The 27553-nt window shown below is 33.7% G+C and overlaps 1 protein-coding gene across 5 annotated transcripts in view; it reads left to right on the forward strand.

Annotated features, from left to right (window-relative positions):
* Nucleotides 1-27553, forward strand: part of RTKN2 (rhotekin 2) — an 82213-nt gene that overhangs the window by 23625 nt on the left and 31035 nt on the right. For 4 of the 5 annotated variants that reach the window (XM_057737459.1, XM_057737461.1, XM_057737464.1 and 1 more), the window contains 4 exons: nucleotides 7080-7133; nucleotides 8384-8501; nucleotides 11163-11357; nucleotides 20021-20115. In XM_057737459.1, coding sequence (XP_057593442.1) covers nucleotides 7080-7133; nucleotides 8384-8501; nucleotides 11163-11357; nucleotides 20021-20115 — 462 coding nt within the window. The remainder of the gene's footprint in view (nucleotides 1-7079; nucleotides 7134-8383; nucleotides 8502-11162; nucleotides 11358-20020; nucleotides 20116-27553) is intronic. The other variant, XM_057737460.1, reaches the window with a different exon arrangement.

A 27553-nucleotide genomic window follows, 5' to 3' on the forward strand; every position in this document is an offset into this window, starting at 1 on the left:
TAAGACATTAAAAAAATGACAAAGGGACGAGTACTGTAAACTAAAACTGAGTCAACCATTTGCAGGAATCTGGAAGGAATTTCTACTCTTCGAAACTGAATTTGAAAATGTAGTTTAGTGAGTTACACATCTTTTGCCCTCTGAATAGTACATGACCACCTGGGAAATAGGTAAGAAATGTCCACTTTCTTCTCTTGAGGATCTGACGTAGCTAGGTATGGGAAAGGGCAAGACTGACCAATAGGCTGTGGTTGTACAGCAAACGAAGTAAGGGTCAATGTTCCTTCCAAGATAGTGTAAATAGTTAATACCACCCTAATAGAAAAAGAACAGCTGTGAAAAAGAACAGTTGTGAAATGTAATGAGTCAGCAACTGTGGTCAAGCAAGAAGCAGGCCTTTATGGCAGGACATCAGCCAAGTCATAATTATAAAACAAAGGTGACTCCATTAAAATCAAGAACAAAATAGCAATGTCTATTATATCAACATTATAACAGAGTTTTAGAAATTCCAGCTCAGATAGTAAGAACGAAAGATGAAACTATTGAAAAGAAATAGGTAAATTGAGTACTATTTGAAGATAATAGATTGAAGACCTAGAAAATATATGGAAATTTACTGAAACATTGTTTGAATTATTAAAGAATTCAGCAAAAGTGGCTAGATTCAAGATAAATATACAGAAAGTGGTAGCTGCTCTCAAAACCAGCAATAACTAGGTACAAAATATGATGGCAAAAAAGATCTCCTTTACAATAAAAACAGCAGAAAACAAAAACATTAAATACCCCAAGAATAACCTTAATAAAAATGTAAGGGTAACTGTATTATGCTACTCTATGTAAATAACATATTGTAAAATTAACAGTTCCCAAGTTACTTTCGATAATAGAATTCTAATAATACATTTTGGAAGGGGAGTTTTGACACAGTATTTCTAAGATTTACTTAAAGAAATTAGCAAGTGAGAATAAGATATTTTTGGAAGGATGTATTTCTGCCAGATGGTAAAGTAGATTTAAAGTTTCAATGGTTATAATGGTGTAGTATTGGTATCAGGATAGAAAGCAATTGATAAATGATAGAATTAGATCTATAAAGCATATAGCCAAGGAAAAGACACTTACTCAGAATGGCATATATGATAAAGATGGCATCATTCAATCAGTGAAGAAGAGAAGGCCTGTTAGATATATAAATGGAGCTGGAACAACTATTTTTATAAGAATATTTATATTTTTACCTCACATACTCAAAAATCTCATATAGATTAAATAATTAATTTTTAAAAGTAAAGACCATAAATAATATATTTTTCAAAAGAAAAGGAAGAATGGGCCATGGATACAAACATGTTCGCTGAACTGACCAGTAAGTTTATTGACGTTTTTCTTAATCAAGAAAATGCAAATGTAAATAATTAAGTCATGTCATTTGACTATTATGTTGGTAAATATATGTATATATATATTTTAATTGAAGTACAGTCAGTTTACAAGGTTGTGTTAGTTTCTGGCATTTAGCAAAGTGAGTCAGTTATACATATATGTGTGTATATGTATTTTTTCATATTCTTCTCCTTTATAGGTTATTACAAGATATGAATATAGTTCCCTGTGCTATACAGTAGGACCTTGTTGTTTATTTTATATGTAGTAGTTTGTATCTGCTAATCCCAAACTCCTAATTTCTCCCCCACCCCTTTTCCCCTTTGGTAACCATAAGTTTGTTTCTCTATGTCTGTGAGTCTGTTTCTGTTCTGTAAATAAGTTCATTCGTGTCATATTTTAGATCCCACACGTAAGTGATACCATATGGTGTTTGTCTTTCTCTTTCTGACTTACCTCACAGTAAGATAATGTCTGGGTCCATTCATGTTGCTGCAAATGGCATTATTTTGTTCTTTTTTATGGGTGAGTAGTATTCCATTGTACCACATCCATATGTACCACATCTTTTTTATCCATTCATCTGTTGATGGATATTTAGGTTGCTTCCATGTCTTGGTTCTTGTAAATAGTGCTGCTATGAACATTGGTGTGCACATATTTTTTCAGATTATAGTTTTGTCTGGATATATACTCAGGGATGGGATTGCTGGATCACATGACAACTCTATTTTTAGTTTTTAGAGGAGCATCCATACTGTTTTCTATAGTGGCTGCACCAATTTACATTCCCACCAACAGTGTAAGAGGGTTCCCTTTTCTCCACGCCCCTTCCAGTGTTTGTTATTTGTAGACTTTTTAATGATGGCCACCCTGACTGGTGTGAGATGGTACCTCACTGGTCTGGTAGTGATGTTGAGCATCTTTATGTGCCTGTTGGCCCTCTGTATGTCTTCTTTGGAAAAATGTCTATTTAGGTCTTCTGCCCATTTTTTGATTGAGTTGTTTGTGTTTTTTTTTTGTTGTTGTTGTTACCGAGTTGTATGAACTGTTTGTACATATTGGAAATTAAGCCCTTGTGGGTCACATCATTCACAGATACTTTCTCCCAGTCTGTAGGTTGTCTTTTTGTTTTGTTTATGATTTCCTTTGCTGTGCCAAAGCTTGTAAGTTTGATTAGGTCCCATTTGTTTATTTTTTGCTTTTATTTCTGTTGCCTTGGGAAACTGACCTAAGAAAACATTGGTATGATTTATGTCAGAGAATGTTTTGCTTATGCTCTCTTCTAAGAGTTTTATGGTATCCTGTTTTATAGTTAAGTCTTTAAGCCATTTTGAGTTTATTTTTATGTACAGTGTAAGGGAGTGACCTAACTCCAGTGGTTTACATGTGGCTGTTCAGCTTTCCCAGCATCACTAGCCAAAGAGGGTGTCTTTTCTCCATTGTATATACTCTTGCCTCCTTTGTTGAAAATTAATTGACCATAGGTTTGTGGGTTTATTTCTGGGCTCTCTTTTTTGTTCCATTGATCCATACGTCTGTTTTTGTGCCAATACCACGCTGTTTTGATTACTGTAGCTTTGAGGTGTTGTCTGAAGCCTGGGAGAGTTATGCCTCCAGCTATGTTCTTTTTCCTCAAGATTGCTTTGGCAATTCTGGATCTTTTATGGTTCTGTAGAAATTTTAGGATTATTTTAGTTTTGTATAAAATGACAGGGGTAATTTGACAGGGATTGCATTAAATCTGTAGATCACTTTGGGTAGTATGGCCATTTTAACAATATTAATTCTTACAATCCAAGAGCATGGTATATCTTTCCATTTCTTTAAATCGTCTTTAATTTTCTTTATCAGTGTTTGTATAGTTCTCAGCATATAAGTCACCTTCTTGGTCAGGTTTATTCCTAAATGTTTGATCCTTTTGATGTGATTTTTAAAAGCAATTTTTTTAACTTTCCCTTTCTTATATTTCATTATTATTGTAAAGAAATACAACAGATTTCTGTATGTTAATCTTGTATTCTCCTACCTTGCTGAATTCGATTATCAGTTCTAATAGTTTTTGTGTGGAGTCATTAGGAGTCTCTCTATGTAGTATCATGTCATCTGCATATAATGACAGTTTTACCTCTTTCCTTCCAATTTGAATACCTTTTATTTCTTTTTGCCTTGTCTGATTGCTGTGGGTAGGACTTCCTATGCTATGTTGAATAGAAGTGGTGAGGGAATTCCCTGGCAGTCCAGTGGTTAAGACTCAATGCTTTCACTGCCATGGGCCCGGGTTCAGTCCCTGGTCAGGGAAGTAAGATCCTACAAGTCATGAGGTGCAGCCAAAAAAACAAAAAAAAGTAAAAAAGAAACAAGAAAAAAGGAAGTGGTGAGAGTGGGAATCCTTGTCTTGTTCCAGAATTTAGTGGGAAGGCTTTCAGCTTTTCACCATTGAGTATTATGTTGGCTATAGGTTTGTCATAAATAGCTTTTATTATGTTGAGATATGTTCCCTCTGTACTCACTTTGGTAAGAGTTTTTATCATGAATGGATGTTGAATTTTATCAAGTGCTTTTTCTGCATCTATTGAGATGATCATGTGGTTTTTGTCCTTTGATGTTGATGTGGTGTATCACACTGATTGATTTGCATATGTTGAACCATCCTTGTGATCCTGAGATAAATACAGCTTGATCATGGTGTATGATCTTTTTTATGTATTGCTAGATTTGGTTTGCTAATATTTTGTTGAGAACTTTTGCATCTGTATTCATAAAAGATATTGGCTTGTAATTTTGTTTTTTGGTAGTGTCTTTGGTTTTGGTATTGGGGTGATGGTGGCTTCATAGAATGACTCTGGGAGTGTTCCCTCCTCTTCAGTCTTTTGATAGAGTTTGAGAAGGATTGGTATTAGTTCTTCTTTGTATGTTTGGTAGAATTCCCCAGTGAAGTCATCCAAGCCTGGAATTTTTTTTGCAGGGAGTTCTTTTGTTTTTTGTTTTTTTTTAATTACAGATTTTATTTCATTTCTAGTGACTGGTCTGTTCAAATTATCCATTTCTTCTTGATTCAACTTTGGTGGTCTGTATGTGTTTAGAAACTTTTCAATTTCTTCTATGTTGTCCAATTTGTTGGCATACAATTGTTCATAGTGTTCTCTTATGGTTTTTTTGTATTTCTGCAGTATCTGTTGTTATTTCTCCTCTTTCATTTCTTATTCTATTTGGGTCCTCTTTCTTCTTAGTGAGCCTCACCAGAGGTTTGTCCATTTTGTTTACCCTTTCAGAAACCCAGCTCTTGGTTTCATTGATTTTTTTTTTTCTAAAGTTTTTTTAATCTCTATTTATTTCCTCTTTGATCTTTATTATTTTCTTCTGCTGACTTTAGGTTTTGTTTGTTCTTTTTCTTTTTTCTAATTCTTTCAGGTGGTAGGTTGGGTTGTTTGAGATTTTTTTTGTTTTTTGAGGAAGGCCTGTGTTGCTGTGAACTTCCCTCTTAGGATTGTCTTTGCCGCATCCCATAAATTTTGTATGGTTGTGCTTTCACAAGAGTTAAACTTAATTGATATTTTCAGGACATTATATCCAAAAAATCCAAACATACATGCTTTTTAAGTGCACATGGAATATTCTGTAGGATAGACCTACACACTAGGACACAAAACAAGCCTCAACAAATATAAGAAGATAGAAATTTTTTCAAGCACCTTTTCTGTGCACAATGGCATGAAACTGGAAATAAACCACAGAAAGAGAAACAAGAAAAAATAATTACATGGAGACTAAACCTTATGCTACTAAAAGACCAATGGGTTGGTGATGAAATCAAAGAGTAAATTAAAAAAACTTTGAGACAAATAACAATGAAAACACAACTGTAGGGCTTCCCTGGTGGCTCAGTGGTTAAGAATCACCTGCCAATGTAGGTGACACGAGTTCAATCCCCGGGCTGGGAAGATTCCCACATGCTGCAGAGCAATTAAGCCTGTGTGCCACAACTACTGAACCTTGCTCTAGAGCCCACAAGCCACAACTACTGAGTCCATGTGCCGCAACTGCTGAAGCCTGCATGCCTGGAGGCTGTGCTCTGCAACAAGAGAAACCACTGCAATGAGAAGCCCACGCACCACAATGAAGAGTAGTCCCCGCTCACCACAACTAGAGAAAGCCCATGAGCAGCAACAAAGACCCAATGCAGCCAAAATAAATAAATAAAATAATACATCTTTAAAAAAAAAATGCAACCATAAATTGGTAAATATATTTTAAAAATTACTGTTGGATGAGATGTATGTAAAGTGTTTAGCTTGGCACATGGGAGAGCTCAGTAAGTCATATTTTTATCAGGAGTGCTAAGGCAGCAGTGTAAAAAACACTCATACATTTCTACCTGGTTGGGCAGGGTAGAGATGGAGTAATATAAAGCTGTTCTAGAAAGGAAATTGAAAATAGGCACTAAGAACCTTAGAAAAAATTCTAAATAAATAAAAATGTAGACAGAAGATCATGGGATCTAAAAGTAAAGCACAACATAAAGGTAGCCAAATAGCTTATGTTCATAAAGATTTATAATTATTTAAAAGTGACATAATTAATAAGTATGAAAAATATGTACATAAACTTCCTAAGTGTAATAGGGAAATGTCTTAAACAGAAATTTTCTGCAAAGGTTCAATATAGTTTTTGTACTCTCTGAGTACAAAATTCAAAATTAAAACTAACTTCACTTTACCATTGAGATTTCTACTGTGCTGTTATGCTATAATCACACATCTTAATCTATTTGGTAAAACCTTAATCCTCTAACTTTGAAAATATGCAGGTAGCATAAGAATGTCAGAGGAAAATTGTTACTACATAATGTTAACCTTGTATTAAAAGTAAAAAGATGAATGGAGGAAACTAGGAAGGCAAAATTTTGACTATGTCAAACTCAAGATTATTTTCTGGAATAAAGATCATTAGCACAGTCACTTTAGAGTTTGAAGAATGTGTGAATGAGAGAAATATGTTTAGATCACTTTTAGAACGTATGCCCTTTTCTTGTCCTGAAAGAAGTAATACATTCCTCTTTTTAGTTTTATTTCTTGAGGAAAATGCTGCAGTTTGTAACATGAATATACAAAGATCTGCAAATTCTTTTGTTGACAAGTTGTCTTCCTAATGGACAGGTCTTGGATTTATTTGTCAGGAGTTGGGTCTCTCCCAGAAATGGGTGATCTTAGACAAGTCACTTAATTTTCTTCATCTTTAAAGTTTGCATAGTGGATAAAGTTCTAAAGTCATTTCTACCTCTACTATTCTATGATTTTGAAATGTATTTAACTACATTTGCTGCTACTGATTACCCAAAATAAAAATTTAACACTAGGTTACTCAAATTTCACCTATTTCAAAAACATAAATCACAAAAAGAAAATATGTGGTGTAAGCTTATTACAGACCTTACTTAATAAATTAATTTCTTGAGTAATAGTCGGTGGGGTTTTTTCAGTAAATTATTTAAGTAAGTATCACAGAGCTATGTTCCTCGTCTAAGCTATTTGTAAGAGAAAATATTACTGTGTTAGAATATTTAAATACTAAATAAATATGGGCTTTAATGATCAGAATTCATTATGGAATTCAGAGGTTTATTTCACTCTAAGAAATGAAATTTACCAAAATTATTACTTGTCATTTCTTTTTCCACTCCTTTATAGGTATTCGTATACCACTAATGTGGAAAGACTCTGATCACTTCAGCAGCAAAGAGCGTATGTATGATTTTAATTGTAATTGAAATATTTTCTTTAATATTAGTATAAATTTGAGATTATTGGGAGAAGAAACTGCTTCCACACTGAAATAAATTTATGTCATTTGACAGAATAAGCAGAATCTTGCTGATAGGAACCTGTGCAAGGATAGTGAGTAACAGTTAATAGAGAAGGGAATTGTGAAACAAAGGGAAATGTTTAAGGAGTTAAAGGTAAAGGCAGCATTATTTGACCAGAAATCTTGGAGATCTTTTCTGCCTTGTTTTCTTATTTCAGATTTTTAACAGGATATAAGAGGAAAAGATTTTTAGCTTGATCTGATTTTTTTTTCCCTGTCAGCATTTTATGGCTCTCTATAGTCTTAACAAGTCCATGCATTGCTTGGGTCATGGAAATTAACCTCAAATGATTTCTAGCTGTTAGAGGCAAAGCAGAAAAGATAGGATAATCCTTTATCTTTCTTGTCTGTTGTGATAGCTTTGTTCCTCATACTTTAAAAACTGAATCACATTGAGCATAATTAGTTTTATATGAAAAATCCAAAATCAGGTTAGTATATTTGCTATTCAATTAGGAAATATAAATTACTTTACAAAGGAATACATGTGGGAATTAAGTACATCTTTCTGATTACTATAGAGAATTAGGTTTTTCTGAAGAATTACATTTTCTCAGTAATGAGGATTTAGTCCTTTAATCACCTAATACTTTTTAAAAACATCATCAAATTGGAAGGCCCAGCAGCTATGGTTTTTGTGCTCACATGTCTACTTTTTATTGTTTTTGTGGTTTCCTCCCTCTCTGTTAGTTTGGTGGAAAATGTTTTGCTGTTAACGTGCCTGCTCCTAACCTCTTATAATAGAAAACTTATTTTTCTTAAATATACTTGGAAACCAAAATGACAGGGGTAATAGTATGTATATAATAATAAATTTGCTATTAATTAAAGCTTAAAGAGTTTTCTAGGAATAAAATTTGTTTTGTGGTTACTTTAAGCTGTTGAGAAGTCTATATTTTTTACTTTATTTTTTGATACTCCCTACTTTGTTGTGTTTTAGTTGAGCAAGCTATTAATATATACTGACAAAACAGTCTCTATAAAAAGTTAAAGGATTACAGCGTACAATGTATGAAAGTAAGAATCTATTAACAAATATTTAGGCTAATTTTTTTCAAGTAGATTTTGACATAATATAGGCATGATTCATCACATGAATCATTGTGTGAATGTTGTTTTTCTTCTCTAGGATCACAGCGCTATGCCATTTTTTGTTTATTCAAAATGGGAGCTGAAGTTTTTGATACTGAAATGGTGATTGTGGATAAAACAATCACAGATATATGTTTTGAAAATGTGACCGTATTGTAAGTATTTTTTAATCTTCATTGAATGAAAAATCTAAAATTCTGCCTTTTTCTGGAGAACTCGAGGTATGGGAGGGGGTGGGGGGTGAAGGGGAAACTGAGAAGAAGCGGGAGAGTAGTACAGACATATATATACTACCAACTGTAAAATAGTCAGTGGGAAGTTGTTGTATAACAAAGGGAGTCCAACTCGAGGATGGAAGATGCCTTAGAGGACTGGGGCAGGGAGGGTGGGGGGAATCGAGGGGGGGCATCAAGGAAGGGAGGGAATATGGGGATATGTGTATAAAAACAGTTGATTGAACCTGGTGTACCCCCAAAAAAAATAAAATAAAATAATAAAATTCTGCCTTTTTCAAAGGAAGGCAGAATTACTGAATTATTTTTTAAGCATTAAAATCTTTAAATGTTTAAATTTATTTTGAACATTGTATTATTCAAAAGAAGCCCATTTCTGCATTTGAAATTTTTGCAATGTAAAATAAAGTGGAAATCATGTAATATTACATGTAAATATTCAGAGTAAAACTGAGTACAATGGAATTTCATTATAACATTTTATATAGAGTGAATTTGGGCATAATACAGACTCTTACATCTCATATAGGAGATTTAGTTACAGAGATACTAAAATAGTAAAACAACTTCATAAGATAGTTCTGAAATATGTACCGTAGGGAAGGCATTTTAGTAAAATTTCAAGATGTTCTTTTTCTTATGGTGCACTTCTTTCATGTACTCCAAAACAATAAAAAATTGGGTGATCCTCAGGGCTGTTTTTATTGCCCCTGCTCTTTTACAGGCTCATTTTATTGTGGTCATAATATAGAACCAGAAAGAACTCCTCAGGTAGCCATAGAAATCATTTTTAACTAACGTAAGTTTTTCCTGGCCTTTTTTTCTGTTGGCCTAAATCAGTATGTGATTTGTATTTCTTACAGGGTTTCGAAGACAGTATCTTTGTATCTAAATATTCATAACTACTTAACTATTAAAATCAATATATATTTTTTTCCCATCTTTAGCTATGGAGCTATACACACTTGAGAATGAAAGTACTAGTTTTGCCACTCATGTAGCATTAAAAAAACTATTGCAAGCCATGTTTTGTGGTTTTGGTCCAGTGTCCCATAAGTAATTGTACAGCACAGGAAAATAAAATACATTTTTCTGAGTTATTAGCAGTAGTGCAGGCCATCTTATAAGCTCTGTTGAACCAAAGGAATTTATTTAGGATCCACCAAATATTGCCAAATGTTTACATAATTGAGACTAAAAAATTAACTTTTATTATTTAATTAAATATACTTATTTCCATTATCAGCTATTACTAGTACATTTTTTCCTGCCAGAGTCATCCTGTTAATGGACTCTTTTCTTTACATCATGTTGCTATTGTTTCTTTTTAACCACAAAGACAAAAATCATAATTTTTTTCACAGAAAGAACAATGCAGTTTACTTGGGAAGATAACCCATGATTTATAATTTTTAAAAAATTCTGTAAATATTTTAAATTGTTCTAAGAATAACTGCTAACAAATGTTCTAAATATTATTTTTAAATGTGCTTTTTGTTATGATTGCTTTTAATAAGTATTCAATATTTATGAATCTCTGATTTTTCTCTAAATATTGACATTTGTTAGTCATTACCAGGAATACTGTATGTTTAAAAGTTGCCAAATAATAAACTATAAAAATCTTTGGAAATTATTCCTTGGATTTATTCAAACTATAGATTGGCTATTTAAATCTTAAAAAGTCTGTGCAGCATTTTTAAAATCTCTGAGGCTGATGAATCTTCCTCTACAGACAACATCTACTGCTGATGGACCTCCGTTGCAAGTATAATTTATTGTTGGTAACATCACCACAATCTTTTATAGTAGAGATAGTTCATTGTGTCTGAGAAAGAGCAAAGCCAATCTTGGCATTGCAGATTTTCTGCATATTGGTTTAATAAATACATACTCAATATCTTTTATGCTAGATTAAGAATACAAAGATTACCAAGACGTCACTCCTCCTCAAGGAGTTCATGCCTTGAAGTATATCTCTTTATATTTGTTTGTTTGTTTTCTCCTGTATAACCAAATAGTGAAATGTTGTTTTAGAATTATTAAGTTCAAAGGTGGAGCAGGGAGGAGTGGCATGGTGTTGAGTGGACTGTAAATGACTTTATGAAAAAGACATGAAAACTAAAGGTTTCAGCAGAAGCAACCTCTTGTTTCTTTTAATTTTCTTTCCTTTTTTTGTTTTCAAATCTTTTTCCTTTGGAGGAATGATGATTTCAGGAAATCACACATATGCTGTAAATACCTTAAAAATAGTTTTAATATAGGAATGAAAAGGAGAAATAGCATTGGCAACAAAATGATAAGGGCATTTTATTCTTTTTCTTTAAGTAATTTGCCTGTATATATTGGTTAAATTGAGTTAAGATTGCCCTACTTTAGAAGCTGGTAGCTCTAAAAGTTGCATTGACTCTCTCAGGTCATTGAGATACTAAATAAACACAGGGAGATTCTATCTCATTAACATATATTAACATAAACCTGTTCCAAATGCTGATTTTAAGTGTTATGAAAACATCAAAGGATGTTATAATTTTATTTTCTACTGAGTTAAATTTCTAACACTATGATTGTCCTTGTTTTTAGTAATGAAGCAGGGCCAGACTTTCAGATAAAGGTAGAAGTATACAGTTGCTGTACAGAAGACTCTTCTATAACCAACACATCAAAAAAATTAGCTAAGAAACTGAAGACATCTATAAGCAAAGCTGCAGGGAAGAAAATAAGTTCAGTGCTTCAAGAAGATCATGAAATGTGCTTGTCCTTCAGGTCTGCTATTTAGTAAGTTTTCTAATACAATATTTATAATGACATAGTATAATTATGTATTTGTGACATTTTAAAGTATTGTGTGTGGAGAATATGTTTATATTTTAAACGGGAAAAAACATCCTGAAGCAGGAACAAAACTTTGTTGTCTGACATTTACCAAGCTGAGGTATCCTTAATACCTTACTTTGAAAGTAGAAAGTTGGGTGACAATGTGTTTTTAGTGATTTGGAATTCCAGTATCTAACAGAAAAATGAAATACTTTTCTTGAAGGGGGACTATCTGTATGTCAGGCTGTTTGTTACACATCACCCTACTAATTGGGTTTCAGTCTTAAAATATTTTTAGCAATCTATATTTCTTTGTAACAAAACCACATTACTATTGTCACACCTAACAAAATAAAAGTCCTGAGTATCATCTGATATCCAGTCTGTGTTCAAATTACCCCAATTCTGAACGTGTTCTCTTGTGATTTGTGCAAGTCAGGATCCAAACAAGGTCTACAACGTTGCATTTAGGTGAGTCTTTTAAGTTTCTTTTAATCTTTAACAATTTCCTGTCTGCTTTTTTCCTTGCCATTATTTATTGAAGAAGCCAGCTTTTGTAGATTTGCCATATTTTGAATTTATCTGATTATATCTTTGTGGTCTTTTTAAACATCTTTTTATATCCCCTGTGTTTCCTACAACTTGTAGTCAGATATAGAGGATTGATTAATTTCAGGTTCTCTTTTAGGGCAGTACTACATCATATTGATTATATGTACTTTCTAGTGTATCCGATTTGGAGGTTTTGTCTCACTTTTAGTCATGTTAAAACTGATCAGTGGGTTCAGGTTTTGTCAACGTGATCCATCCATTATAAAGTTCCCTATCGATCTTTTATCTAATGGTTTTAGCAGCTGTTGCTGATCATTCATTATTTCATTAGGGATTATAATTTGGTGACTTTCTAAATTTGTCCTGGGTTTACTTTAAACATGGAATTCTCTCAGAAAATAACTGTCTTTCATTAACTCTCAGATTTAAATGCAAAAAAGTTGGTGGAGGAGGAGTAAAAAAATACTTCGTTCTTTTATTTACCCAGTTTTAGAATAATAAGTTGATATACTAGCATGGAGGTGATCGATATTTTGTTTTATTTGAACTCTTGAATTTTTATATATTTGTATTCAGTCTATTACAGTTATTATTCTGTTTGAAGCCAAATTGTCCCATCTTTGATCAGTGGGAAACCTTTAAGCTGACTCTGCAGCTTTTTGACACAACCTAATCTCTGATTAGCTTCTTTGCTTTCTGACCAGGGAACATGTTCCATGTTCATCTTTTATTTTTCTGCCCGCACTTGGAATCACCATCTCTTCAAGCAGCCCTGGTTTCTTTCAGATACTTCCTTTAATAAACATTGCGTTTGTTGCTTTACAAGTAGTTTTATCTTCATGTTTCTTGAGAAAACTGTTGTACAGGCTGCATTCCTAGAATTTCTTTGCATGTCTTGGTAGGGTTGGCTCTTCAGCATGTTAGTAATTTTACTGTAATTACAAAAAGCAAAATATTTTAGATGTAGATCCTGGAAATCTCAATCATCAAAGTGTAACTAAATAACTTTTCATATCAGATATATTACATGTGAAAAATGCCTTGAGACTCTAGCATTGTGACTTTCAGTTTATTTTGATTAAGACCCACAGTAATAAATACATTTTACCTCATTGCTGAATGCCCAGCAACATAAGCAGACAGATTTCGTGAAGTAGTACTTAATCCTTGCTATTTGTAGTATAGTCACTAGACTTTTTTATTCTAGTTATTTTCAGTTTTTAAAATTCCGTTTATGAATCATGAAATTGATTTTGTGATTCTTGAATGGGTCCCATCCACTGAAAAAGTCATAGAAGATGTAAGTCTTTTTTAATATAAATGTCATTAAAAAAGAGGAAGAGGGACCCCTTTAATTTTCTTCCTTTAGAATTAAGGCCATCTTAAAACTTTTCTAAATTAAGATTATGTCATGTATTTGCTAGAAAATGCTTTAATTCAACTATAAGGTAATGGAACTATATCTTTTTGATGATTAAATGAACAATTATATTTCAAGTTTGAAACAGATTTTAAAACTGAAAGAGATCTTAGAGATAATCACGAAGTTCAGTAGTTTTAAGATGCTTTTAAGCAGCAAAATTCTTTATTTAAAAAATAACAGGACCAGTAGTGTCCTGAACAAGTTACATTACTTCCTGGGCCTCAAGCTTCCTCATATGAATGGTAAGGATGCTTAGACATAATCATGATTAGACATAATCATTTATTTTTAGAAATCTCCTTAGGAACATTTTAAGGTTTCATATACCTTTCAAGCATGTAAAAACAATGAGTGGGCTTCTCAAACATTTTAAAACTTCATTGTTTGGCAGGGAATACCTGATTTTGTTATCCTGTCATTTATTATTTGTGTGACCCAGGAAAAATTTTTTTCATATTCATGCTAAAGCACCGCAGTGTAGAAACCTTCATAGGATTATAAAATGTAGACATATTTTAAAATTTAAAACCAATGTTTATAATTTCATAGAAGATAATCTAAGTGATGTTAGAATTTGTATTTAACCTATACTCCTCTTCAAAGCCTAGAGTTGTTTTTGAAAATAACATTATTGGTATTAAGTTCTTTATAATATGGACTGACATATTTGTCTTGAAGTGTTCATTCTCCTCTTCAGATTCGTCATTCTGTTTGGTTTATACCTGAATCCAAACAGCAATTTCCCTTATCAACATTTCCCATGAAACTTGGATGCCATATACTTATTTACACCATTAAAGCTGATCAAAAGATAAGGTAAAACCTTTTATAACATTTCACCAAATTATATTCTTCTAATACCAGCATTCTTTGGAGCTTCTGGTGTAAATGCCGAGTGCTCTAGGTTAAACTCATAGCCCAGGCCTATTCTTACCTGATTGCTTAACTGAACACTTCAGCACCCTGCTAGGAGTTTGAGAATAGCATTAGTAATCAGAATGCTTAAGAGGATCAGTTTTTATTTCTTTAATAGTGACCTAGCTCAATGAGACGATTCCTAATATAGCTTTTAATTTTTAACCAAAATGGGCAAAATATACTTCTCTAGTAATATGGCATGTGACCAAATATAGTTGTTCTTCCTGACAAAAGAGTGCGTTTTTTTCAGACTACCATTTAAGGTAAGTCATTTATTTTTTCATAACATTTTTGGAACCCCTGCTCCATCAAATGTTACAACAATTGGCCTATTTCTTTAAAAAAATGTAGCTGATTAAACTTTTGGGAACTCAGTATTAGGGTTGGCTAAAAGGAATGAGTGTAATGTTTTAGTAAGAAAATGTTATCCTGACAAGAATGTTTTAAAAGTGAGATCATTGTTGATTTTGGAAGCATTGTCATTGTAATTAGTCATGGTTTAAAAATGAAGTAACTTGAAATATCATCATAAAGTATTGTTTGATCTGAAAGAAGACAGTGAACATTTTTGGTAATTTTTAGCATGCTCCCTGGTGTGATTCATTTATTCATTTTATTTGTGGAATTTAGCTTACCGAAATTCCTGTAAGCTAGATTTTCCCAGTGTTTCTAATAGCTGAATTAACTATTTAATGCTCCTTGAGAACCATTTAGTATTGATACATTATTCTTCATGGTATAAATAAACATAATTTTAAACAATTACCTTATGAAAACTAGTAAAATTGAGAGTGATCATTAACTTGACAAAAAGGGGTATTAACTTAAAAAAGAAAAAGCCACTGTAATACATTTTAAATTAGATTGAAGTTACAAAACAAATATCCTTGTGTAGAATAAGTGGGTTATTTATGTTTTGAGGAACAGTGGTGTTAATGGTTCAGTAGTATGCAAGGTGATGCAGTGTTCTAAAATAACTAAGAAATTACTCAGCTATTGGGTATAATTTCATTTATTCATTCATTTAATCATCTTAGAAATGATTACTCAGCAGTTTTATCATGTGGTACTTTGGATTTAAAGGTTAGTAAGTCATGTTTACTGCACTCAGAGTTCTTGCAGTAGTAAAATATAGTCATCATATCTGTTTTAACAGATGAAGTACCTTAATTAAACTGTTTCTTAATGAAGTATAAAAGTAGTAAGTATAACGGGGTTCTGTTCCCAGTGTACTACTTGCTAACTCCAGACAAATCAGTTATGTTCTCTGAACTTCAGTTTCATCATTTGAAAATATGGACCAAAACATCTGCCCTGCCTACCTCAAGTAGTTATTGTGAACCATTAAAGCTGTTGCTTGTCAAAGTGCCTTAACCTGCTCATAGGTAGATGTAGTATTATAATGCTTTGCATGTCTCCAATTATTAGGGGATGTTTTCGTCCTGCTACCACTTCACAAATCCTATAACATTTATTATTTCATTACAAAAGTAATATAAACTTGAGAAATAGAATCTAGAAGAGAAAAAAATTTATTGATAATTCACCCTAAATCAAATACTTTTTATAATTTTGAACTGATATTGTTCCTCCAGGTTTTAAAATACCTAGCTTTGGGAGGCAGTTATTCATAATTATACTATACATTCATATACATATACATATATACATACACATTTTTTTCTTGAGTTATTACAGAGTATTCACATGATCATTTAAATGATGACATTATCAATCAATTGACTATCATAGTTTATTTTTAGGGGAGGTTATCAATAACTTTTTTTGTATTGTTATTTTAAGATGTGTAATTCATTGGAAATAGAGGCAAATGTATAACATGTTTACCTTAAAGAAATTGAGGAAAAGATGTCTTAGTCACAATGATTTTTTAAGACCTGAGAAAAAAATTAAACACATTCTTGGGTCATCACATAATTTTAGTCTGTTCTGCCACACAGGTTGCTACCTCTCCAATGCACGCAATGCAAATGCACAGCCTGTAACATAGCTACCTCCTGTGCACACTAAAAGCAGAATTTCATACTCCACTGTGTATGAAAATGATGCTATTCCTGAAGTGAAGCATACTCTGTTGCTAATTGTCAGTGAGAATAAATTACATCACTCCTAAAAATAACACAAAAGTATCTTCATCCTCTTTCTCTCCCAGTCTCTGCCTCTCACCATTTCAGATATTTTTCTTGATGGATTTAAAATACATGTAGACTATCCATCTAATACCTTGACCTCTAAGTTTCATGATCTCCTTGCCTCCAGTGATCTTGTTCTCATGCCTGTTTTAGCCATCCACCCCACAACTGTGCCCTAGATCTTGTCATTACTAATAATTGCACATGGTCTCTGTAGTAGTATCCCACACTACCACCTCCCACGTTTCCAGCTTTCTCTGTTCAATACTCTGACTCCAACTTAGCTTAAGTTCCATCCTTTACCATTTTACTCTTTCTTAGCATTTCTCTCCTTTTGTCATATTTACCTTGGAAAAATTTCAACCTTGGTTAAATCCTGCCTTTAGCTTCTCTGCAGCCTGCACTCATGAGGAATAGATGGGGAACCTGGAGAGGAACACTCATACTGACTGGTCTCATTTCAGAGTGATCACTAACCTTAAGTGAATTCCAATATGAGCAGTCTTACTACGTGTCCATAGCCTTCCACTTTTACTCTCATCAGAGTATTTCACATCATGGTGCTCTCTTATGAAACCTCCAATACCCACTCCTCTCCACTCCTTTTTCAAAGCTGATGACTTCGTTTCATAAATCATTGATGCTGCTGAAGTAATCAGAAGAGAACTTGTGTTATCCTCCATCAACCAAATCTATCAGCCCACCTGCATCTGTATCTTTATTTGCTGCTCTCCTTCCTTGTGAACTGCCTTTGCTCCATCTAAGGCTACCTACCTGTGCACTAGATCTCATCATGCCCTGCCCCCGCCCCCCACTCCATCATCCGTTTTTCTTCTACTGCATCATTTCTGAAAACATAAACATGCTGAAATACCTCACATTTCTCCTGCTCCCTTTCACAGCTTTCCTTTACCGAAAAGTCTTTTATATTCTGTATCTCCACTTCTTGTCCTCCCATTCTCTCTTGAACCATTTCGGTCAGGTTTCATCATGTTACCTCTATCCCATCCTACACCAACTGCTCTTGCAAGGTCAACAGTGATCTACATGTTGCCAGATACCATGGTCATTTATCAGTATCCCTCCTGGACCTTTCAGTATTATTCAACACAATTGATCACTCTCCTTGAAACACTTTTTTAAACTTGGCTTCCAGAATACCACTTTCGTGGTTTCTCTTCTGCTTCAGTAACTATTCCTTGCCTGTCTCATTTGTTCATTGCTCTTCAACTTAATCTGAAATGATGGAGTACTTGTGTCCCAATATTGACTTCTCACATTTTATTTAACTGTATAAATTTAATTAAATTTCATCTGTACACTAGTAACTCACAAATTTAATTCTTCAATACTTTTTTCTCTCCTAACTCCAGATTCATATATCCACTTGCCTACTCTACAACCCAATCTCAGAACTTAATCTGTTCAAACTAAATTCTTACTTCTCATATCCATTCTTCTCTCAGCCAGCCTCCTTGCAGTTAATAACAATTCCCTTTTTTCTAGTTGTTCAGGCCAGAGGCCTTGGAGTTGTCCTTGACTCTTTCCTTTCTTTTACATCACATGTCCACATTGGGTCAACTTTAAGAATATATCAGGAATCTTACCACTTCTCACCACTGCATCAACTACTACCCTATTCTAGGCTTGCATCAGCTCTTGACTGGTGAGGTGCAGTAGCTTCTAGTTGGCATCTCCATTTTCACTCTTGGCCTCTGTGGTCTGTTCTCTGCATGGCAGCCAGAGAGATCATTTAAAAATACAAGTCAGATCATAGCATATGCCTCTGCTCAAAACCTACCACTTGCTTCCCATCTCACTCAGGATAAAATCCAGGGTCCTTATCATGCCCTACACGGCATGCCCTACTGCAGTGTAGAGTGTCTGCCCCTGCTTACCTTTTAGACATCTTGTCTCCCTTTCCCTCACTGTACTCCAGCCACTCTGGCCACCTTGCTGTTTGTCAGATACACCTAGCATCACATTTCTTGCATCACTTATCCACTTCCTGTCAGTAATCTGTTCCTGAAAATAACATATTTTGCACTAAAATGCTAATAGGGAGTCTGTTTACCGTTATTTTAAGTGGGAAAATTGTAGTTGCATAAAACCTATATATCAGTGACAAATTATCATGTTGAGATAATGCTTAACGCATTGTGCCCTGATGACCAAACAACTCATATGATCATTAATAGGCAGTTTGGTGAGTACTAATATTTGCTCTCCCGCTATAATTGCTGTTCTCAGTTGCTCTTACTCTTTCTCCACAGTTTTTTAAAAATGTTTCCTCAGTTTTTGGGGAGCACTTATTATGTAATAGTAGGGAAAAATAAGAACTAAGTATGAAAGGCACTGTAGAAATTTGTTCAGGATAAGTGAAAATAGCAGAGAATGGCCCACACTGAGAATGAAGTTAGTCCATCTTGTCTCTAGCAACAGTGGCGATTTGTTGATACTTAGTGAGCTTTCCCAATAATCTACATAGGAGTCTGAATTATACCAATCATATTCAGAATGTAACTTAAAATTTTACTCATGCATTGTTAAAATTTTTTTGTCGAGTTTTGGAGACAGAAGCATAAATTTTCCTGTGTGAACACTTGACAAAAAACATTGGCTAGCGAGAGATATCTGTGGTCTATGATGGTTGTGTATTAAAAGCCAAGATAAATCAAACCAGTAATTCAAATGCTATAAGCCTTAAACTTATACAGTAATGTATGGCAATTATTTCTCAGTAAAACTGAAAAAACCAAAACAAAACCAAGAGGCATTCTCCCAGGGAAAAACATTTTGTGGGGGTATGCCATTATTTGTTAAAGAAGTACATGCATGCATTGCATTCTTGCTACATATATATATTTTTTTTTGGTAATAGAAATTTTATTATATGTTTAGTAAGAGACAAAGAAGGCTTATGAAACATATCACCTGGCTCAGTTAATAAAAATTCTAATCACACTTTACATAGTAATTCTATTTTTAATTTTTTGGAGAATGACCATACTGTTTTCCATAATGGTTGTACCATTTTACGTTTCTGTCAGCAATACACAGTGGTTCCAATTTGTCCACATCCTGGCCAACACTTGTTACTTACTTACTTTCTTTTTCTTTCTTTCTTTCTTTCTTTCTTTCTTTCTTTCTTTCTTTCTTTCTTTCTTTCTTTCTTTCTTTCTTTCTTTCTTTTTCTTTCTCTTTCTTTCTTTCTTTCTTTCTTTCTTTCTTTCTTTCTTTCTTTCTTTCTTCCTCTCTCTCTCTCTCTTTCTTTCTTTCTTTCTTTCTTTCTTTCTTTCTTTTTCTTTCTTTTTCTTTTTAAATAATGGCCATCCTAATGAGTGTGAAGTGGTTTCTCGTTATGGTTTTGATTTGTGTTTTCCTAAGGATTAATGATCTTGAGTATCTCTTCATGTTTTTATTGGCCATTTGTCTATTTTCTTTGGAGAAATGTCTATTCAAGACCTTTGCCCATTTTTTAAATCAGGTTGTTTGTTTTGTTGTTGTTGAACACCTAAATATTTCATGTAGTGGAAAATATACTGAAATACTTAAAACATCTTTTTTCTCACTGTTAGTGGTGCAAAGTACAATTTGCTAGCTCATACCGTGCTGAGCTTGGAAAGTGCTGAGGATAGCTTCAAGACCCATATTCTCTCTATTAATGGGGATGGTAAGTACAGTCTATATTTTACTTATTATGCAGGTTATGTCAATATATGTGTGGTGACAGTAATAACTTCTAATTTTAATATGTTCTCCTAAAGTATTTGTTGGCTTTAATAACGTAGGCATGAATGATTCTGTGGATTCTTTCAGATGTGTCTGTCCCTTTTCCTCAAAAGTGAAAAGTTTATTTTTTTTTCTCTCTACTGTTTGCTAGAGATTTGTTTGTGAGGCTTGCTTGGTGAGAACAGAAGGATTTGGCATATTCTGAATGCTTGTCTTTGACTTGAAATTGGTGACTTTACTACTCTTCTAGTTGTCAGACCTATTGTTTTTAAATTTGAAATTGAGGAAGCCAACCCTTCTGTTGGTAGGAAGCAGAGGATGTAAGGGAAGGTAGGGCTAAATTAATCTTAAGCCTTTTTTCTCTAGATGATAATTGGTAGTTATAGTTTATTAAAAAGAAATATATAGCAAGGTGAAAAAGGGAGGTAAGTGATTAGGAAGATTTGTGAAACTAAGCCTGAGCACTCTCCATGCTCCAAGATTGTTTTTACCTATGATGAAAAATATAGACTAATGTTGGTAAAGTAGTTTGGAAATATGATTTGAGTTCTTTATTCTTTTTCATTTTTTGAAGTATAATATATAAAATTATGTACTACCTTACCTATACTTTTTTGTTGTAAAGGTAGATGGCTCTGTACATTTTTTAAGTTTCACAATAAAGAATTAAATTAAAGACAGAAAAGTTTATAACATGTAAATGTACAGTTTAACAAATAATTGTGAGATGAATATGTGCACAGCCACCTCCGTGTCAAGAAATAAAGCACTGGCAACACGACTTCTCCTCAGTTACCTAGGTGTGAATATGACCCAACTTGTATGGTATTCACTTCCTGCATTTCTTCATGGTTTTACCACCTATGTATGCTTCCCTAAAAAATATAATTTAGCTTTTACTGGTTTGAACTTTATACAGATGGAATCATATTATGTCTTATCAGTGACTTGCTTTTTACTTGTCATCCATTATGTATGCATTTCCTTGTTTATAGTATTTCATCGTATGATTATAATAACTGTGTTCTTATCTTATTCAGTTATTTTTAATAGTTATAGGGTTCTTCAGGTTTACTGTTTCTTGAGTCAGTTTTAGTAAGTTATATTTTTATATATATGTATCTATTTGATCTAAAATTTGAGGTTTATAAGCATTAACTTTTTCATGATAGTTTTATTGCAACATCTGTAGCAATGTCCCTCCTCTCCATTCTTAATACTATTTTTCTAATGTACCTTCTCTCTTCTTTTTTTTTATTAATCTTGTAGTAGGTTTGCCAGTTTTTTATTTAGTGGTTTATTCTATATATGCTAATTATTTGTTAGAAATAATTATTGTAGTCTCCATATTCATTATTAGTGTGAGAGGTGTGATAAAATCTGTTATGATTGTGGATTTTTCTAGTTCTCATAGTTATGTCTATTTTTGCTTTATATAACTGGAGCCTTTACTATTTGATGCACATAATTTTTTAAAATTAATTTTTTTTTGGCTACATCGGCTCTTAGTTATAGCACGTGGGATCTTTCATTGTGGTGCTCGGGCTCTTCATTGCCGTGATCAGGCTTCTCTCTAGTTGTAGCATGTGGGTTTTCTCTTCTCTAGTTGTGGCACTCAGGCTCCAGGGTGCATGGGCTCTGTAGTTGTGGTGTGTAAGCTCTCTAGTTGTGGTGCATGGGCTCAGTAGTTGCAGTGTGTGGGCTTAGTTGCCCTGTGGCATGTGGGATCTTAGTTCCCCAGCCAAGGATCAAACCCATGTCACCTGCATTGGAAGACAGATTCTTAATCACTGGACCACCAGGGAAGTCCTTTGATGCACAGAATTTTTAAATTGTTTTTTCTTTCATTCTCTTACCTCAAGCTGTACTTATTTTTACATTGTAGATATGCCTCTTCAAACAGGGTTAATATTGAATTTAAATTTTTATCCAATTTGAAAATCTTTTTTTTTTTTTTGCTTGAGTATTCAGTTATTTTACATTCAATATCAAATAGTTTATAACCCATATTATATGATATTAAGTATTTGGGTTTAAATCTACAATCATATTCTGTGTTGTCTATTTGTCTTACTTATTCCATGGTGGTTTTTCTCTTTCTTGCCTAATTAAAGTTATAATTCTTTCTCTCATCTTTTAGACATTACCTCTAGAAATTTTATTTAATCATACTTAAGTCTAAAATTAAAAGATAATTTTACCTTTTTTCTCATATTCTGCAAGCACTTTAGAATAAACTCCATTTCTCTGACCTATGTGCTGTTGTTATGTATTATAATTCTGTTTGGTTTTTAAATTTCACAAGATGTTTTATACACTTAATATTTATTTAGATTTACCTGCATGTTTCCATGTACTACTTGTGTCTTATACCGTACATCTGGGATCATTTTACTGCTCCTTGAAGTATAATCCTTAGAATTTATTTTAGTATGTTCTGCTAATATACTTCTTGAATCTTTGTGTTTGTCTGAAGATGACTTTGTTTAGCTTCGTTCTTGGAAGATGTTTTTTACATGATGTAGGAGTTTGGCACTTTGATATTTTTCTTTTTGAATATTAAAGATATAATTCCACTACCTTCTGGCGTCTTGTACTGTCTGTTGAAAATCATTTGTCAGTGTGTCGCTTCTGTGAAGGTAACTTTTAATTTTCTCTTTGTCTTTGATTTTCTGAAGCTTTACCATGCTATAGGTGTAGAATTTAATTTTATTTATGCTGCTTTTGGAAATCCTTGAACTTATTTAAATTATTGATGCCTTTCAGTATTTCTGGCCAAAATCTTACTTGTCTGTTCAGAGAGCCTCTGGGCCATTCTCTTACCTTTCTCCCTCTAGCATTCGAATTAAACCTATGTTAGTCTTTCTGACCGTGTCCTCTGTTTATTACCCTTTATGACGTATTCCTCATCTTTTTGTCTGTCTTTGCTGCTTTTCTGGATTTTTTAATGCACTATTTTCTATTTCCTTTATTCTCTTTGCAGCTCTGTCTGATCTGCTGTTAAATCTGTATACCAAGTTCTTCATTTCACTTATTATACTTCTTATTTCTAGAAGTTCTGTTTGACTTTTTTGAATCTGCTATGCTACTTTGTATGCCCTGCATACATTGTTAATATTATCTTTTAGGTTTTTATTCAGAGAGTAAGCATAGCTGTTTTATAGTCTATGGCTAGTAATTCAGGTATATAAAATCTTTCTTGGTCAGTTTCTTTTTTTTTTTAACTAGTTCTCACTCATAAGGTCTCAGTTCCTTGCATGTCTGGTATCTTGTGCTTGTCATTATAATTGAAAGTTTACATAGAAGAATAAATTAATGCTTAGTGTCTCTGTTTGCTTCTGGCAGGCACCTGGGGAGACTATGAGTCTAGACTCATGATATCCAAAGACCATGTCTGAACTTCTCTGGATCCCTTCATCCCCACCTGCAGGCAGTGGGAATCCTGGGCAGTTAGATTGGTTTCCTTATGGTTTACCACTACCCTGTTGGTGATTCCTTTGAGGTATCAGCTTAATATGGGGAGAATCCTCCCATTAATCTGCCTACATTGTTCAGGTCCTAGACTGTGATTTCTTTTCTCCTTCCCTCATCTTGCAGGATCACTAAATCATAAATTGAGATTTGCTGGGATTGGCAAATGCTGTCAGGACAAACAGTTTCTTTGCTCATTTAACTCACTGGTTCTCGTTTATCAGATTTATACTGGTAGTTTCTTATAGTTTTGTTACCTCTTTGTTGCTCTGGGGAAAAGTTTTTAAATATATTTGGTTCAGCATTTTTAGTAGTTTTCAGTGGGAGGATTGGTCTGAACAAGCTAATCGAGGCTTCTATCACTCAAAACTTGGAGTTTGCAATAGTATTACCATTATCAATTTTATCAGAAAACTTGGCAAATTGTTTAATTCCATTTGTGTTCTCTAGAATTATTGATATTACACCATATGTTGAGTGCCTATTATGTGCCAGGCATTGTTAAATGAAATATTATTGAGCCTTGAAAAAGGAAATTCTGCAGTCTGTGACAACATGAATGATCCTTGAGGACATTATGCTAACTGAAACCACCAGTCACAGAAGGGCAAATATACTATCTGATTCCACTTATATGAGGTACCTAAAATAGACAAACTATTAGAAGCAGAGAGTAGAATGGCAGTTACTAGGTGCTTGGAGGAGGAGAAAGGGGGAGCTGCTAATAAACAGGTATAAAGCTTCAGTTATACAAGATGAATAAGTTCTAGAGATCTTCTGTACAACACATGACACTTGTTAACAATACTGTATTGTACACTAAAAATCTGTTGAGAGTAGACCTTCTATTATCTGTTCTTGCCATAATAAAATATAAATGGACACTGTTAAAACAATTTTTATTCTTAGTCTCTGTGAGATGTAGTTATAAGGGAGCGTTACAGTGAAGTGATTAATAGTGGAGACTCTGAATTCATCAGCCTTGGATTCGTATTCTACTTCTACCACTAGCTAGCTCTGTGACCTTCACAGGTTTCTCATTTTGGTATCATTTACATTTTACAGAGGAGCGAAATACAGTTTAGAGAATGTAACATGCTAGATTATTTAGCTAGCCAGTGGTCGAGCCAGACTTAAGTAATCCAGGTCAGGCTGGGCTCTCTCTGCCATGCATTCTGGTTGGCATAATTACTGATAAAGCACCTAAAAACTCAGAATACTATTGATGTGTGAATAATGGAATTGATGATGAAAGGTTCCATTCTTTCAAACAAGTCATCTGTTAGGTTGTGGAAAGGAATAAAGTTCACAAAGAAATCACTGATTTTAGCAGTGTCACTTGTCTTCAGTGTTCTGTAAGATATTACTAGATCCTCCTTTAATAAAATGCTCATGAGCAAGTAAGCATGGGAGCTATGTGGTATACTTCTTTCTTTGAGAAACACAATAAGGACTAGTATGTTAAATGACTGTGAAAAAACCTGTGCTTACAGCAATAACACCCAAAAACTGTTGACATTGAAACTTGTAGATTCTACAGAAAAAATTTTTAAGAACGCTAACCTAATAAACAACCTAACCTAACCTTACACCTAAAACAACTAGAGAAAGAAGAACAAAGAAACCCTAAAGTGAGCAGAAGAAAAGAAATCATAAAGATCAGAGCAGAAATAAATGAAAAAGAAAGGAAAGAAACCATAAGAAAAATAAATAAAACTAAAAGCTGGTTCTTTGAGAAGATTAACAAAATTGATAAACCATTAGCCAGACTCATTAAGAAAAAAAGGGAGAAGATGCAAATCAACAGAATTAGAAATGAAAAAGGAGAAGTAACAACGGACACCTCAGAAATACAAAAGATCGTGAGAGACTACTACAAGCAACTATATGCCAATCAACTGGATAACCTGGAAGAAATGGATACATTCTTAGAAAAATACAATCTTCCAAGACTGAACCAGGAAGAAATAGAAACCATGAACAGACCAATCACAAGTACGGAAATTGAGGCAGTGATTAAAAATCTCCCAACACACAAAAGCCCAGGACCAGATGGGTTCACAGGCGAATTCTATCAAACATTTCGAGAAGAGTTAACACCTATCCTTCTCAAACTCTTCCAAAATATTGCAGAAGGCGGAGCACTCCCAAACTCATTCTACGAGGCTACCATCACCCTGATACCAAAACCAGGCAAAGATGTCACAAAAAAAGAAAACTACAGACCAATATCACTGATGAATATAGATGCAAAAATCCTCAACAAAATACTAGCTAACAGACTGCAACAGCACATTAAAAAAATCATACACCATGATCAAGTGGGCTTTATCCCTGGGATGCAAGGATTCTTCAATATACGCAAATCAATCAACGTGATACATCATATCAACAAATTGAAGGATAAAAACCATATGATCATTTCAATAGATGCAGAAAAAGCTTTTGACAAAGTTCAACATCCATTTATGATAAAAGCTCTCCAGAAAATGGGCATAGAAGGAAAGTACCTCAACATAATAAAAGCCATATATGAAAAACCAAAAGCCAACATCGTTCTCAATGGAGAAAAACTGGAAGAATTCCCTCTAAGAACAGGAACAAGACAAGGGTGTCCACTCTCACCACTATTATTCAACATAGTTTTGGAAGTTTTAGCCACAGCCATCAGAGAAGAAAAAGAAATAAAAGGAATCCAAATTGGAAAAGAAGAAGTCAAAGTGTCACTCTTTGCAGATGACATGATATTATATATAGAAAACCCTAAAGACTCTACCAGAAAACTGCTAGCACTAATTGATGAGTTTAGTAAAGTAACAGGATACAAAATTAATGCACAGAAATCTCTTGCATTCCTATACACTAACAATGGAAGAGCAGAAAGAGAAATTAAGGAAACTCTCCCATTCACCATTGCAACCAAAAGAATCAAATACCTAGGAATAAACCTGGCTAAGGAGGCAAAAGATCTGTATGCAGAAAACTTTAAGACATTGATGAAAGAAATCAAAGACGACACAAACAGATGGAGGGACATACCATGTTCCTGGATTGGAAGAATCAACATTGTGAAAATGTCTGTACTACCCAAAGCAATTTACAGATTCAATGCAATCCCGATCAAATTACCAATGGCATTTTTCACAGAACTAGAGCAAGAAATCTTACGATTTGTATGGAAACGCAAAAGACCCCGAATAGCCAAAGCAATCTTGAGAAGGAAAAATGGAGTTGGTGGAATCAGGCTTCCTGACTTCAAACTATACTACAAGGCCATAGTGATCAAGACAGTATGGTACTGGCACAAAAATAGAAAGGACGATCAATGGAATAGAATAGAGAACTCAGAAGTAAGCCCAAACACATATGGGCACCTTATCTTTGACAAAGGAGGCAAGAATATACAATGGAAAAAAGACAGCCTCTTCCATAAGTGGTGCTGGGAGAACTGGGCAGCAACATGCAAAAGAATGAAATTAGAACACTTCCTAACACCATACACAAAAGTAAACTCCAAATGGATTAAAGACCTACATGTAAGGCCAGACACTATCAAACTCCTAGAGGAAAACATAGGCAGAACACTATATTACATCCATCAAAGCGCCATCCTTTTTGACCCACCTCCTAGAATCATGGAAATAAAATCAAGAATAAATGAATGGGACCTCATGAAACTTAAAAGCTTTTGCACAGCAAAAGAAACCATAAACAAGACTAAAAGGCAACCCTCAGAGTGGGAAAAAATAATTGCCTATGAAACAACGGACAAAGGATTAACCTCCAAAATATACAAGCAGCTCATGAAGCTTAATACCAAAAAAGCAAATAACCCAATCCACAAATGGGCAGAAGACCTAAATAGACATTTCTCCAAAGAAGACATACAGATGGCCAACAAACACATG

The sequence above is a fragment of the Hippopotamus amphibius genome, chromosome 5, assembly GCF_030028045.1.
Source record: "Hippopotamus amphibius kiboko isolate mHipAmp2 chromosome 5, mHipAmp2.hap2, whole genome shotgun sequence".
In the NCBI taxonomy this organism is placed as follows: Eukaryota; Metazoa; Chordata; class Mammalia; order Artiodactyla; family Hippopotamidae; genus Hippopotamus; species Hippopotamus amphibius.